Raw genomic sequence first — 17704 nt, forward strand, 5'->3', positions numbered from 1 at the left:
TATATTAAATAAAGGTTTCTTTTGGGCTTTGGGCTATAAAGTTATTCTTTTTACCTAGTTTTTCTGCTTTATCTTGGTTCAATTTAACACAGTTTCTAATAGGAAGATGGCTTCATTTGAAGTTCAGCATCTTCTTTTTCTTGTTGTTCTTTAGCTGCTCTGATAAGAAAGTTGGTCAAGGTTTGTGCAACCGAGCAAATGAAGCAATATTGGCAACTGAAGGTGAGTTTTTCATTTTTATCTTCACTTCATCTCAGGGATTCAGGAACAATAAAAATGATCAACTATTGCTGTAATTAAATTGGAGCCACTGAATGAAATTATGTAGGTTGACAAAAGAGTAATATGTTTAGTTCACTATCTTGCACATCAGTTGTTTTATTTTGCAGCTTTTCAGAGGTTTGCTCAATAAATCTTAGTGGGCCCTAAGATGCTAATGTTGAATGAAACCACTGCAGATCACGCAGTGATTTCAGATACATTATATTAATCTGGTTTTGTTCATCATAATCTAATAGGTAATAAAGTGTAAATAAATACTTAACCATCTAGGACACACAGATTTTTTATTAACTCGAATATATAGTTCTAGAAACACAGCATCATCCTTAATCTGACTCTATCTTCTTTCAGGAGAAGGGCTACATGTCAGTTACATCACTGGAGGTCTTTTCAGTATACTGAGTATTCTGCTGCTGATTGCTGCTGTGATTATATACAGGTAATTCTATATCTTCCTTCCTTCAGTCTTTCTGAATTAATGTATCAGTCAGAATACTTTAAGCATATGCCAGGCTTTCTTTGACCTCTGTAAATTTTAGGAAAATTTATCATCTTAGCTTGCAAGGCTAATAGATGAGACCATGTAGAATTCTTACAGGATAACTGGAGTTTAGAAGCAAAATAATGGTAGACAATAAAGGTCAGATGCTAGTTTATTTACATAGCTTATTTGTAAGGAAAACCTCCTCTTTGTATACTTCTGTAAAATTCAAGATAGGTAGGATAAGTGGTAACAGAATTTCATTTTCATTTTCCTCCTATAAAAAGGATTAGACTTCTATTATCTATGTATGCTATATCTCTGTATGCTGCCTGATAATTTTCAGTATAAATATAATGGAATATTAAACATGCTTTGGTTTAAACTTTTCATTTTTGAATGGATATTTATCTTGTTTGTGAATGGTATTTATTACTTTGCCAGGATGAAATAAAATACACTTTGTCTGCTTAAACAGATGCACCGACTATACAATTAACCAGAGATCTGATGGAGTACACATTATTTTGTCATGAATTTCACTAGGGGTTTTTGGTGTACGGATGAGGGTTTGGCTGTAGAACTTTGTAAGAGCTAATGTTTGTAAAGGAATTAGGACCTTCATGCACTGAGACGCAAAGTGGCCTTGGACTAAGTCACACCTTTTCACTCTGATCTGTCTCACTGGGTTGTTGAAATGGGAATAAAATGAAGGGAGATCTCTATGGTAGCAGTAAATGCGTAGAGTGGAATCTAATAAATAGACAAATGTTTTCTGTTTTTCACACTGTTTTTGCAGGCATAAGAAGTCCAAATTCACAGATCCTAATCTAAGTAATCTGACCTACAGTAATCCCTCTTATCGGACATCTACCCAAGAAGTGAAGATTGAAACAATTCCCAAGCCAGCCATATATAATCAGCTCTGCTTTAAGAAGGAGGTAAAGAGCTGTTTTCATAACTTGATCTTAATCTGCTGTGGCATTAAAAACAGAATTGCAATAGCATAATTTATTTGCATTATTGGAATCTTTAGCTGCCTTAGTCAGAAAATTGGAATGGCTTGTTTTAGTTATATTAATTACGGTCTTAGGAACTTATAATGTGTGTTTTCTATTTTGAGTTGGTCCAGCTGATCTGGTATTCTTAGTGCCCTGTGTCTATTGGTGCTTTACTACCCATTAATATTCTGGTTGAAGGAAACCAGTACCGGTAGTTTTAAGTTTAGCCATGATTTCTTTTGGTGCTGAAGTCTCCTCTGTTTCTTCCTCAGCATCTTTCTCACCCCTCTGATAGCCTTTCACCATTCCTCTTTTGACCATCCACAGCCTCACATCAGGTATCATAGCTCTATGTTTGTGCAACCTCCACCTTTCTTAATTCTGTGATGTTAGGTAGCCTAATGCTCTCTGATATAACTTCTGCTTGGCTAACTTTCTGCTCTGTGTTGTTGAACTACTGTTGGTGTTTCTGCCCCTAGAAAGAAGTACTGGAAATTCTTTTATAATTGCCCTAGTTGCGTCATTTTATACTGCCTGTATTTTGTTTTTACATTTGCATGTAGCACATAATCAAAGTGATCAGCCAAAAGAAGCCTTTTGAAAGAGGTGAAGCATGATTCAGAGAAAAGTTACTTTACCTTGAGTAGTCAGTATTTCTCTCCTATGCATCTTGCTCATTTTGGAAACATATTGCCTTCTGTTGTTTGGTTTTATACTAAAATTAATTATGGATTGCTTGGTGTAGCACTTCTCATTTTCAATAAAGATTTTTACTTGGATATTTTTAATATTGCATAAATCAGATATTAGCAATATTTCTAATTTTTACTATACTTCTGCTGAAGATTAGATGCAAATCTCAGAACTATGGACAGGGTGGGGGCTCCGTAAGGCTTATGTAATAGGAAAATTTTGCATTTGTTATTTTGATATTGACTCCTAGTTTAATAATTGCTTATATGAACAGGATTTTGCTATATCACTGTTTCTAGTAGTTTCTCATTTTTTGTTTCTTGTAATTTTTAAATTATTTTTACTGCTGTCCCTCAATATATATTTATTGCTTCTTTTACTAACACTTGGTAAACTGAATTTGCAAAGGCATTTCTTAGAACAGTTGGTAGACCAGATAGTATTTCATACTTGCAGAACGCTACAAATTAGAGAAATTCACAACAATGCATTACTATTTGATATTTAGCTCTAATATGCTCATACAATTTTTTTTGGCTTCCATAAATCATCCTCAAATGTGTGCTTTGTTTTTGATTTGTAAATTAAGAATAATATTTGCATATCTATGTAACATTTTGCTTTTGTGAGTTTGTTTAAGTCTGTTTCCCCAACATTACATTTTAAGAGTCAAAGGAAAGTTTTTCTATCTCTTATTAATCTAAGAGGCTATGTTTGTTTATTTAATTCAGGTGTGTCCAAGCTTTTGACATGCCTGGGCTGCATTTCAGTCAAAATAAATTGTCTTGGGCAGCATATAAAATATATAATATAGTTAACATATATAAAACACAAGCTTCCTCTATTTTTTAAAAATAAATTTTATTGTATCTTCTGGAGCTGCATTATTAGCTGTCCATGGATGCATGTGGCCCACGGGCTACAGGTTGGACATGCTTATTTAACTTATCTCACCCAAGTGATTCTAGGTGTGGCTTACAGGATTAAAATGTATAAACACATACAAAACGTAACCAAGGAAACGTGACTCCACTCATCACCACCACCAACAAAGTGCATCCACTGTCTATCCCAAGTCTTGCAGAAAGCTAACAGTCTCCAAATCTCTGTGGGGAATGCTGTTCTATAGGACATGTGCTGCCATTGAGGAGGCACACTTAGTCCAACAAGATTACATTGTTTAATAGAGGGGACCCAGAACATGTCTCTACTAGTTCCATGAGTTGGAGGATATAGTCCAGACATGTCAAACTCGCAATGTCACACAATGTATCGGGAGAGTTTTGCCATTGCCGGCAACAGGGTGGGCACAGCTTCCAGATGACGCATCCACCCCGTGGGCCGGCAGTTTGACACCCCTGATATAGTCCATTGTTTCTTTATTCACATGACAAAAATTAGCCTTTCAAAAGTACTGTTTTTTACACTTGACTGTACATGTCTTGTTTTGTTTTGTTTGCAGAATGGTCCTGATCATAGTTACACCAAGGACAAGATCAAGATTGTCGAAGGAATATGCCTCTTGTCCAATGATGAATCTGAATGGGATGATCTTAAACAGATAAGAAGCTCTCGGGGATGTATCCTCCGCGACCATGTATGCATGAAGACCGACACAGTCTCTATCCAAGCCAGCTCTGGCTCATTGGGTGACACTGAAACTGAGCAACTGTTGAAAGAGGAGCAGTCAGAATGCAGCAGCATTACTGCAGCCGCTACTCCTGAATGTCACGGCTCCCTTCCAGACACAGGCTGGAAGAACCAGCGCAAACCTTCAACAGAAAGTGAAGTCTAAAGAATACGCAGAGACTTGTCCCTCCTACTGTCATCCTTCACATTGATGAAATAGGATCTTGCCTTCTATTCAGTGAAAAAGTCAAGAGACTAGTCACTTGATCATGGAGTCCAGAGACTTCCTTTGCAGAAGCATCTGAGCTGGACTGTGCCTTTGAGGCAGATGGAACACAGCTAAGGGACCCTTTTCACTCACTGCTAGATCATGTTTATTTATATGTCCCTTCATCCTAGAAGCTGTGGTATACATCTAGTAGCAGTTTCTTTTTCACTTGAACCTGATGCAGCTTTCATCTGGGTTTCTGCATAAGCTGGTCAAAGATTCCAAATCTTCAGTGGCCAATATTATGAACTTAGCCATTATTGACACCTGTTACCTTTTCTCAGAGGGCATTGGCACTAACTGGATTTTGCACTGTACTCCTTCTGTTTTAAGAGGAAAGAGTTAGAGCCAATTGAAGTGCCTGAAGTGAGCAAAGGGATACAAGAACAGGTCACTTTCACAGGCTTTGTACAGGGAGAGCAAATACATCTGAAACATAATTGCAAGGGACAATAAAACATCGCCACCATTTTTACAAAATGGGGAACCACTGCTGCATCTAATGTAGGGTATGAGGAATTTAAGAGGGTAAAGTCTTAGTCTGTTGCTGGCAACAGTCATTGGTCCTGTGACATCCATCATAATACCCTTTCTAAAATATAGATAGAACTTACAAATCTGTTTCCTGGATAGACTGTTTTCTTTCTCCATTTTCAATGGCTTCCATATAGTTTTGACCTGCAGGGAAGATAGTTTTGATCTGGTGCAATGTTATTTAATCATTCTTATTGCCTGGTTCACAGGGCCAAGTGCTGAAAAACTTTGCTGCTGAAATATGTGTGGAACACAAAGGCAATGTATTAGGTTTAACTATCTGGAACAAAATTGGTTGTAAAAATCCAGCTCCAATTTTCTGTTAAAAATTAGGGGAGTTTTTCTAACTTATTTTCTGCCAATCTTTTCTCTTTTGAAATCCTGGAAGGAATACTTTAGCTGCACCTTTTTTCTCATATTTGCTGTATTAGTTGAGCAGACAAAATGTGTCAAAAAGTGGGTGTGTGCAATTGAAAAATAATGTATGTGGATAGGAAATAATGTAGTTAAGGTGACAGATGGCACACTACAAATAATTTACTTGTATAAAAATCCTTCCCTTTTAACTACATCAAAAATGATGCTATTACTTATTCTATGCTATAACAAAAAGTCAAAAACTGAGAAACTGCCATTTCACAACATGCATTGTGGGTGACAATTTACATAACAAATAGTGTTTTGCACATTGTCCAGACTTCATTTGACAACACAGAGGTTCTATGGAAGTCTTATCTAGAACTATTAACCATATGAGGTATTCTCTGGGAAAATGTGATTCAGTCTCTTTCTAGTCCTGCAACTGCTCTCCCATGCTCAATGAAAGATGCATGGACAATGGTTGTGTCCCTGTGACATTAGTCTTGATAGAGTATAAATTTCCTGTGTCCAAACTAGTCATCCAACTACTTTCTGCTTTGTGTATTGTTCAAGCAGGAAGGCAGGAAAAATTTGAATGGATTCATGGACCACAGCAAGATTATTTTTTATCTCTGTTCAAAATCATCATGTTGTAACTTTAATTTTATTACATCATTTCTACCACTGACAGAAACATAGCTTTCTGTTCTTTTCCAAACATATACTATCAGCAAGTTGACTTAACAATTTCCCCACTCAAGCATTGCATAAATCATCTGTAATAATAATACATGCAGAAAAATAAGCCACAGTTAAGATTGTCAGCCAGATGGATGCATTAATACTGTATTTTCCCCAAAATAAGACATCACCTGAAAATAAGCCCTAATGCGTCTTTTGGAGCAAAAATTAATATAAGACCCAGTCTTATTTTGGAGGAAATACGGTAATCTGATCAAAGATCTCAATATATTGAATTGTACTTTCCAGATTCATCACTCTGGAGGTAGACCTTGCTTAATGACTGCTCTGCTTAGCAACCGTTTGAAGTTACAATGATGAAGTTAGATTTTAGAAAAAATAACTTATGACTGTTGCAGCATCTCCACACTACCGTGATCACCATTTGAGCACTTCACAACCACCATTTACAGCTATCACACCATCCCATGGTCACATGATCACCATTTGCATGTCTCACAACCAGCTTCCAATAAGCAGAGTCAATGAAGATGTGAAGTCACAAGCTGTGATTGGTGGTAATAACTTCCCGTGGTGATAAGTCTGTTCTCTTTATGATCGCATGGCTTAGCAATACAGTTGCCACTCCCAATTGTGGTTACTAAGCAAGGACTACTTGTATCTGCTATACATCAGTTTAATCTGGATTTGCAAGTCTGTTTGGTGGCCTTATAGGTATACATTGGAATATAATAATTACGGTAAGTATGCCTTCCTTTTGCAGTTCTTTTTTGAAAACAAAATGTATTATGGTTATTTTCTAATTTCATAAAGTAAATCAAGGTATGAAACTTTTTACAGGCCAACTGGCATTTTAGTGATACACAAACAAATGCAATCTAAAGAAGAGTAGATAAGTCAGAAAGGGCTAAATTTGATCTCATTTACCTGTCATTAATATTACTGGTAGTCTCAAACCTTGTATCTAATAATTCAATTCCGTGACAAAAATAATAGCTTCACATATTTCTGATAACCAGCTTAGAATCTATTTTCACTTTTCTAATTTTCCCCACTCTTTCTTGCAGAAATCTTCTAACTCAGAAATATTCTTGAATTATCTTACTTTTACTGCACTTTTGAGATCTTCCTACAGATTTTCAATTATATTAAAGACCGGGGATTGTGAAGACCATTCCAAAATCTTTATTTTTATAAAGATGTTAGAAAGTGCTAATTAAAAGTGAATCCAGACTTTTGCAATCTGCCATATATTGGTAGTGCTCATTTAGTGACTGCCTCAGAGAACGATTGTTCAGTTATAAACGTGATGAAAATTTATGATCACTGCCTGCATTTACAACCTTTGCATCATCTCCTCCTCCACTCTGTCATGTTTGCCATTACAGTTAGTCAGCATGGTATCATATTGTTGTATGCCTGACCCATTTTTTCCCCTTTTGTTCCCCTCACAGGGCAGAGATATCGCTTAGCTCTTCCTGAGCTGCTTTTGTCCAAGTCTCTAAAAAGTACTAACACAACTTAACAAGTTCAGCTCTGAGACTTTAATTGATTAGAATCTTCCAGCCAGCTGGTGGCTGCTGCTTGAAAATGACAATTAATTTCTCACTAAAACCTTTTGTTTGGCCCTAAGAGGATCCTGGCTCTCAACCAGGAGAAACAAGGCAAACAGCCGCTAGTGCATTACTTTCAATGTCTGTTCCCCAGTGTGTGCCTGCCTACTCTTTAGTAATCTCTCCTTTTCTAATGAATGGAAATATAAACATCAACTCTCTTCTTATTATCCCAGCATTGGGGTGAGCATTCCAAAAGGACAGAGGAATGGGGGAAAAGGGATATAAGATTTTCCCTATTTCCCAGCTTCCTTGTGAATCCCAGAAACAACCTCTGATGTGAGCTCGCCCATTTGGGTAATAAAATAATTTGTTAAATTTATATGCTGCCCAATCCCAAATGCCTCTGGGTGCCTTACAACATTTAAAAACACATTTTTTTTAAAAAAAAAACAACCACTTACACAAAAGCAGTACAAGACACTTCAATGGCAAAGAGAATAAATTGAGAAGGGAGCAGATAGCTAAAGAGGGGCTTCAGTCATCCTCTCCAAGGCCAATGCAAATAGCCAAGCCTTTGAAACACAAGGTGGCAGCTGTTTAAACCTCAGGGGGAACTTCATTCCAGAGGCCAGGCGCTGCTATAGAGAAGGTTACACTTCCAAGGCACCAATAGATGACATTGTTTAATTGATGGAACCCAGAGCATACCAACCCTGCCAGATCAAACCTATCAGGCAGATACTATGGGAGATATATTCACATTCTTATGATGCTGTAAAGCAAAGTAAAGCCGAAATAAAATCCTATGCAGTCACAGCCACGTCATTTTTCACACAGGGATCACTTCAGTGGTTGCTTAAATTAGATCTCTTTGTACATTGTTTTCTTACTTTGGATTTATAAACAAATGCATATAGAATGTATGAATTCAAATTCAGCAGATGGATATGTTTACCTTTGTACCATATAGGAGTTATATCAGCTTTTGTTTATTTATAAATTTGTTCAGGGCTATCTAAGCCTAAGTATTTCATTAATTTGAAGCTTTAGGGCCTTAAATGTCAAATTGATGTTCACAGGTTTTCCTATACATTGGTATATCCTATCCTGGAAATTTCAATGACCAACCTCATAAATCAGCTACAATGATTTCTATTACCTTAATAACCACGTGGGAAAAACAGTTTCCCATTGCAGAAATTCCTGTCGGCAATGTTTGTCAAAGGGCCAATTCATACAAATATTGCCCTTCCAAAATTAAGACACGTGAAGGCGAGCTATGATTGTTTGCATGTTAGAACTATGTGAATTAGCTCTTAGATTGTCTTCCTCACCCTTATATAATTCAGAATACTGAATTTCAACTCTCATACTTTCCTAGCATATCTATTCCTTTGCCATTTGCAGGTATACATTTAAAAATATAGATGAAAATTAGGATTCATGTTATATCCCCATTGTCAGATAACCTGTGATGAAAAAATAAGTGCTGCACTTTCAAGACAGCTGGCAAGGTGCTTAAGCCATATACTTTCATACTCCTTTGCAAGGATTCTCTTGTCCACATTTGTCTTACTTTTTGGATCTTGGTTATGGCTTGAAATGTGGAAGCAGCGAGGAGAATAATTTTAAGTCCAAAGGAACTGATTTTCTGTAAAATCTCCACTTAAAATACATTAATATTACAAGAGAAATAATGCAGGTGGAAGCCATTATTAGGTCTAATTCAGCTTTTCTAAAATCTGACTCATCCAGAGATGTTGACATTGCAGTTCCCAAAAATTCCAGCCCATATATCCAAAGCTGGCAGTAAATTTGGGGAGTTGTAATTGCTTCGTTTCCAGTTGACTTTTTTCCTCTTCTGAAAACTTTCATTGATATGTTAGCTACTTTGACAAGATAATACCTCATTTACAGCCATATCTATAGTTTGGAAAGAAAACATTTTCCACTGGATAATACAAAGTAACATGGAGATGTTATGGTTATGATATACATACATACACACATATACACACACATATACATACATACATACATACATACATACATACATACATACATACACACACACATATATATCTTCTCCTACCTGCAGAAGGGGGAAACAAGATCTTAATTGTATTTATTTTTAGTTGGTTCCAATCTTTGTAGTCATTAAAACTTCTTTAAACTTGAGGGATAAGGAAAGCAAATTGCAGTCAGGCATGTACAGTAGCTTTGTAGCAGCAAATATAGTAATATTGAGGCCATTTCATTTGATGAAAAAATGTGAAATATAAAGCCATTTTTCTGACATATTGTAACGAGGAATGTATAGTTTTGAGTTTAGGAATTCAGTTAACAAAAAAAGTGTCACCATAGATCAGTAGTGTTTTCATCCCAGCTATACGTACTAAATTGCACTTGAACCCTTTTTCATAAATAAGGGTGCTTTCCGTTGCACATTCTGATTTTGAAATGCATACATTTACTTGCTTTGTCAAAACTCTTTGCCCTTCTCCTCCATTTTAGCCCAACAGTGTCAGCATGATAGCAGGAAACTGAAGGAATGGCACCAACTCTTCTAATTTCACTTGTGAAACAAGCAAAGATCAACTTCCCTTGTTTTAGCAGGCTCCGACTGAACACTACCTAATTCATAGTTCTTGCTTGCATGTTAAAAAAAAGCAAGTCTCATTACACTATACAGAATGTGGAAAGGCCAGGAGTGGGGAATAATTTTTGAGCAGTAAAAAGCATTTTTTCTCCTTTATGTTCTGAGATAATGATAGTAATTAATCTTCATCCATTTGTCATGGTTTTAATGTTACCCGCTGAAGAGATGTCATTTTTATAGTTATTGCTATGTTTAATATCTTTAGGGAATTATGATAATTTAACCTAGCTTTCTAAAAAAACAAATTTCTGTCCATTTAAATCGTGAATTACCCATTAACCAAACCTCCTCCTAAACAAATAAGACTTCACAAAGTCTCAACCTCTCTGAAGATACAAGTGATTTGGAAGTAATGTGAAGCCAGGGAAATGGGAATTCATTGGTGGAATTAATTTCCACATTTAAAATTGAATGTTAAAAGTTCTAATTTTCTTAATTCAGTGAGGCTGATATTGTCTAGATTCTGTTTTAAGACAAGTGTAGCATAAAGATCTTTGCATCTGTCATGCTGATAATACAAATGCTAATAATGCATTTTAAACAGAGTACAATCATGTTTTCTACTCCCTATTAACAAATCTGTGAGCTGTGAATATTTTCACCTTAGATCAGAGTGTCTTTGTTCTCAACATACCATTTTCCAGAACCATCTCATAAAATTGAACCAATTCAAAGTTTCCAAGAGTTTTACTGTTTATGTAAATAAGACTGATTAATCTAAAACATGAACTGATTTGTTATAAAATAAGAGTCTAAAACAGGTATCTCATTAATGAAGGTGTTCTCTTAAATTCCTTTTCAGGATTGTAAGTTAATTTGTTTTCTTTCAATTTTAATTTTCCTCATAATACTATAGTAGCCCAAACTGGAACTTGCTAGCTTTAAAAAAAACCTAAAACACATGCTTCATTCCTATTAAAACCAGGTTGTTTATCTTTAAAAGTATTTACTACTAATAAATAAAGAGAACGTGCTTTATATCATATAGGCAAAAGAATGGTGGACAGAAGTTAAGAGTAGACAAAACAATAGCATTGCTGTGGGGTTCAACCTAGAGAGCTTCATGGAAAGCACATCTGAAATTGTAGTTTGGTACAATAAAGCCATAGCCATTTTTCTTGGTGAACTAAGCTTGGACTCCATGCCTTAGAATAACATAGATATTTCCCTATGGTCCTGACAAATGGACTTAAAGTACCCAGAAGATTAAAAATTTGTATCAGTCTTAGACATGGTCCAATTTAGCTATTGTAAATTGGCAGGATTTCTTAAATGGCAGATTTGTCACTTCAAAATCCTCATGTGTAAATTTGCATATTGATAGCATCAGAGTCCATAATTTAAAACTACTACTATGTTATGGACTTTCAGCAGATACATGGAATAAACAAGCTATCATTCTAAAACCCCAGCTCGCTCTCGCTCTCTCTCTCTCTCTCTCTCTCTCTCTCTCTCTCTCTATATATATATATATATATATATATATATATATATATATATAACGTCGCCACAACTTTCTGAAGATGAAAGGAACGCGGGAAGAAACCCGAGACTCTAGACCTACATATATATATATATATATATATATATATGTTAAATGCTTGTTAACTATTTAGAGTACCTTGCTAGGCCCCAAACATGGGACAAATCTTTATTTCCTGTTTCAGCCTAACCGAAGGCCATCGACAGGCAGTAGTCACAACAGTGACAGCTCATATTGGTGTAAATTTTTTTTAGATTGCTAACAATATATATATATATATATATATATATATATATATATATATATATATATATATATATATATATATATATATACACACACACATATACATATACATACATATACATACATATATATATACATACATACATACATATATACATACATATACATACATATATATATATACATATATATATACATATATACACACACATACATATATATATATATATATATATATATATATATATATATATATATATATATATATATATACATATATATAAATACATACATACATATATATACACACACACACGCTACTTATACAGAAAATTCTGAAGCACTTTAAAAAACTATTAAGTATATACAGAATAAAAAAAATCAAAATAAAAACACCAAGGGAAATAAGGACTAGGAAAGATGGCTTTTAAAAGATTCCTAAAATGTCAGGATTGGGATTCTGGTTACAGAATGGAGTATACTGTATATCAATAGGCAACAGAATCTAGGTAATCTTGTCAGAGCTCAAAAGTAAGCAACCAGTTTGGGGAAAAACTTTCTTGGACACATATTTCATTTCTTCTCCTGTTCAATTCACTGGTCCAAACAGTGGGCATTTTAAATGAGTACATGCAATCATTTTTTTTTTAAAAGAACAAGCTATAGGAAAGAAACAAAAAACCCTTAATCTGGCTGCAAAGATTACATGTTTATTTATTTATTTAATACTATTTCTATACCGCCCTTCTCCCGAAGGACTCAGGGCGGTGAACAGGGCAAGAATAAAAATACAAATTACAAAAGTTAAAACAAGATTAAATAAATGCCCACATACTAAAATACATCATTAAAAACTAATAAAAAACAGTAGCAAACCCCCCCCAATCCCCTCATCAGGCCAGGCCAGCTTGTTCAAAAAAGTATGTTTTTAGCTCGCGGCGAAAGGAGCGAAGGTCGGGCGCCGTCCGGAGCTCAACCGGTAGCTGGTTCCATAGCTCCGGGGCGCCCACAGAGAAGGATCTCCCCCTGGGGGCCACCAATCGACATTCTCTGACCGGTGGCACCCTGAGGAGGCCCTCTCTTTGGGAACGCACAGGGCGGAGGGAAGTCGATGCCGGCAGCAGGTGTTCCCTCAGGTACTCCGGACCCCTGCCATGTAGGGCTTTGAATACCATTACTAGTACCTTGAATCTCACCCGGAAGGCCTGGTAACCAATGCAGCTCACGGAGCAGAGGTGTAACGTGGGAGTATCAGGAGACTCCCAACACAACTCTCGCGGCTGCATTCTGTACCAGTTGGAGCTTCCGGGTGGTCCTCAAGGGCAGCCCCATGTAGAGAGCGTTGCAGTAGTCTAGTCGAGAGGTCACGAGCACATGAGTGACCGTGCATAGATCATCCCGGCTTAGATAGGGCCGCAACTGGCGCACCAGGCGAACCTGGGCGAAAGCCCCCCTAGTCACAGCTCCTATGTGGTGTTCCAGGGTGAGCCGTGAATCTAGGACTCCCCCCCAAGTTGCGAGCCCTATCTACGGGGGGTAATAGTTCACCCCCCATAGCGAGAGGTATGACTTACCATTGGTCACTTAATGATCATTTGAAATTATGACGGACGTCCCCAGAGTTATTTATGATATGTTTTCAAAGTTACAATGGCTGCAAATATGCTGTAACATGATTACATTTTGGGTGTCTGGGAACCAGCTTACCTTTATGGCTGTTTGCAATGTCCCACAGTCACATGACCACAATTTGCGCTTGTTTTTTTGCCAGTTTCAGGAGTTTATTTGTATTTCTGTCAAAAAAGCTCGGTGGGGAAAATTGATTATTTAACAAACACAGCATATGGTTAATGACTGTGATGTTCACTTAGTGCCCCTGTTTACTTAACTGCTAAAAAAAATGTCAAAAATTGGGTCTGGTCATATCATGCCTCTACTTATCACCACAGTGACGTACGACCTAATTCCAAGCTCTATTATGGTTGTAAGTTGAGGACTGCCTCTATCTAGTCTTGGCTCAATCATGTAAGGACAAATCTCATATATCTCCTTAAGTGACTTAACCATTAATAATAGCTGGGACAGAAATTCTGTATTTTGTGTCCTGAAAATTAAGTCCCATTAAACACAGTAGTACCTGTTTCACTAAACATGTGTAAGATTAGGCTACTATACTTTGTCTTAAAGTCAGTTAATCCTGGCATTAAGCCTAAATATCAATAGGATGGCTAGATAGATAATTTTTTTAAAAAAAACCTTGTCCCAAAACACATTATCTAGGAACTGATAAATTATAATGTCTTAAAGGTAAAGGTAAAGGTTCCCCCGCACATGCGTGCTAGTCGTTTCCGACTCTAGGGGCCGGTGCTCATCTCCGTTTCAAAGCCGAAGAGCCAGCGCTTGTCCGAGGACGTCTCCGTGGTCATGTGGCCGGCATGACTAGACGCCAAAGGCGCACGGAACGCTGTTACCTTCCCACCGGAGTGGTCCCTATTTTTCTACTTGCATTTTTTACGTGCTTTCGAACTGCTAGGTTGGCAGAAGCTGGGACGAGTAACAGGCGCTCACTCTGTTACGCGGCACTCGGGATTAGACCCGCCAAACTGCCGACCTTCCGATCGACAAGCTCAGCGTCCTAACCCACTGAGCCACCGCGTCCCTTTATAATGTCTTACTATAACATAAATGTTATTTAAAGGTAAAGGTAAAGGTTCCCCCGCACATGCGTGCTAGTCGTTTCCGACTCTAGGGGCCGGTGCTCATCTCCGTTTCAAAGCCGAAGAGCCAGCGCTTGTCTGAGGACGTCTCCGTGGTCATGTGGCCGGCATGACTAGACGCCAAAGGCGCACGGAACGCTGTTACCTTCCCACCGCAGTGGTCCCTATTTTTCTACTTGCATTTTTACGTGCTTTCGAACTGCTAGGTTGGCAGAAGCTGGGACGAGTAACAGGCGCTCACTCTCTTACGCAGCACTCGGGATTCGACCCGCCAAACTGCCGACCTTCCGATCGACAAGCTCAGCGTCCTAACCCACTGAGCCACCGCGTCCCTAAATGTTATTTAGAAATTGTCTGAATTTTTAAAGTAGGAAACATATAAAGGTAAAGGTTCCCCTGCACATGCGTGCTAGTCGTTTCTGACTCTAGGGGCTGGTGCTCATGTCCGTTTCAAAGCCAAAGAGCCAGTGTTTGTCCGAGGACGTCTCCATTGTCATGTGGCCAGCATGACTAGACGCCAAAGGTGCACGGAACGCTTTTACCTTCCCACCGTAGATGGTCCCTATTTTTCTACTTGCACTTTTACGTGCTTTCGAACTGCTAGGTTGGCAGAAGCTGGGACGAGTAACAGGCGCTCATTCTGTTACGCGGCACTTGGGATTCGACCCGCCAAACTGCCGACCTTCTGATCGACAAGCTCAGTGTCCTAACCCACTGAGCCACCGCATCCCCTAGGAAACATATACACCCTAACAATTCTTAGCATTCCTAAAGGATGTTTCGTTGCTGGTTACGAGTTAAGTAATTTGTACCTGAGCAATTTATGAGTAACAAATTTAAATGATACTTTATTCTCTTCTGGTTTTGTCTTCAAGTCAGACTTGACTCCTAGTGACCAAATGGACAAATCAGTCCTATTATCTGGGCAGCATTTTGGGAAGTTATTTGCTACTTCCTTTTTCCTAGAACTGAGAGAAACTGTTTGGCCCAGTGTGATCCAGCAGGCTTTTGAACCTAAGGCAGAAATAAAGTGAAGTTTCCATGCTTCTAGTTCAACACTTTAACCACTGGGTCAAACTGCTAGAATCAAAGTGATTCATACCAGACTCATAATAGGATTATTTTCATATTGTCTAATATGTGTTAAAGCTTTTTTGCCAATTTAATTTGAACTATTTTCATGCCTGTTAAACTTGGAACCTTCATATATTTATATTTTTAGAAACTGAAATCAACCTATGTAATAATCTAATGTGAAACCTAAATACTGTAAATGCAAAGGGATGATGTGCTTTATATGTAGTGTGAACTTTTGCTAGTAGAATGTATATGATCTACATATGCTGACTCTCATTCTTCCCATATCCCTTATCTATTCCCTTATCAATATTCATTGTGCCATGAGCATTAACTTCAGAACAGCCTATTTTTTTGCCTGTCTCTACTTCCAGTTGCACGTAGGAACTGGTGCACTGTTTCAATTTTCACCATGAAAATGCATGTATACATATGCCAGTTTTTGATTGTAAATATAGTCCAACTTCTTGATTCCTATAATCCATATCCATTAGGATAGGCAAAATGGTTTATGGTTTAATTAGACGAGACAAAAATATGGCATAAAATCTGGAATTAACTTAAAATCAAATGTTTTGTTACCTATTCTGGGCAGATTTTAGAAACCGGCTCTAAATGCCAACTTTTCTTCAAAAACCCAACTTGCCAACCTACAGTAACAGGAGATTTAGTACTTACTGCATCAAGGCTGAATAGCAAGTAAGTTTGAGTGTACTTTGCAATTAGTATTCAATATATTAAAACAATATTGAAAAGATTAAAAAAATAGGTAGATGTCAGCTCCTCTTGAGAAGGATTATTTACCCTGATAGCAATATTTTATGTATTACATTTGTGCTCCAGTACCATCAAGAAGGGACGCGGTGGCTCAGTGGGTTAGGACACTGAGCTTGTCGATCAGAAGGTCGGCAGTTTGGTGGATCAAATCCCGAGTGCCGCGTAACAGAGTGAGCGCCTGTTACTCGTCCCAGCTTCTGCCAACCTAGCAGTTCGAAAGCACGTAAAAATGCAAGTAGAAAAATAGGGACCACTCCGGTGGGAAGGTAACAGTGTTCCATGCGCCTTTGGCGTCTAGTCATGCCGGCCACATGACCACGGAGACGTCCTCGGACAAGCGCTGGCTCTTCGGCTTTGAAACGGAGATGAGCACCGGCCCCTAGAGTCGGAAACGACTAGCACGCATGTGCGGGGGAACCTTTACTACCTTTACCATCAAGTTATCTTTCAGTGGTTTACAAAGAAAACATTTAAAACATCCAATAAAGCAAAGTTTTATAGTACTGAAATAATAAAACAAATAGAAAAGATGGTTGAGAACATATTAAACCACGGCTTTTCAACCAGTGGTACGGGTACCACCTGTGGTACATTGGCACCTGGCATGTGGTACGCAGCCATCCTAGAAAAGTGGTAGCAGGGAAGGGGAATGAGCTGAACCGGTGGCAGCACAGCATAAGACTGAGCGAGAGATGGCTGGAGCTGCAGGGCTGTCAGGGCTCAGCGAAAGCGCCAGGATCAGTGCTGCTTTCCAGCTGATTGGCACTTCTTTGGGGCTGCCAGGATCAGTGCCAGGCTCCAGCTAGAGCTCGGCGCTGATCTTGGTGGTTCTGCTGAGCCCAGAAGAAGCGCCGATCAGCTGGAATGTTGCAGCATCTCCAGGGTCTTGTGATTTACATTCAGATGGTTGGCAACTGATTCATATTTATGACGGTCAGTGTCCCAGGCTCATGTGAAGTAAGTGACCAGAACCTGTCGCAACCACCCAGCAGATGGGGGGAGGGAAATAAAAATCAAACTCCCCACCCCACCCCACCCCCACTGCCAATCCTCAACAGAAATGCTCACAACAATGAAAACCTTGGACAGGAGGAAGAGCACCGCTGGGCAGGCAGGCACATGTCTTGCTCGGCTGTGGCTTGGGGGGGGACTTTTTTCAGTGCCTCTGTAACTTCGAACAGTCACTAAGGGAACTGTTGTAAGTCAAGGACTACCTGTACTTTATCACTTTTTTCTTTT

General features: G+C 38.1%; 1 protein-coding gene across 1 annotated transcript in view; it reads left to right on the forward strand.

Moving 5' to 3' along the window:
* Positions 1 to 4252, forward strand: part of LRP4 (LDL receptor related protein 4) — a gene marked incomplete at both ends in the record, with an annotated part of 101145 nt that extends 96893 nt beyond the window's left edge. Inside the window, 4 exons of the mRNA XM_081315059.1 lie at positions 155 to 222; positions 637 to 721; positions 1563 to 1704; positions 3920 to 4252. Coding sequence (XP_081171185.1) covers positions 155 to 222; positions 637 to 721; positions 1563 to 1704; positions 3920 to 4252 — 628 coding nt within the window. The remainder of the gene's footprint in view (positions 1 to 154; positions 223 to 636; positions 722 to 1562; positions 1705 to 3919) is intronic.
* Positions 4253 to 17704: the final 13452 nt, after the last annotated feature.

The sequence above is a fragment of the Vipera berus genome (assembly GCF_964194415.1).
Source record: "Vipera berus genome assembly, chromosome: 1".
Taxonomy (NCBI): domain Eukaryota; kingdom Metazoa; phylum Chordata; class Lepidosauria; order Squamata; family Viperidae; genus Vipera; species Vipera berus.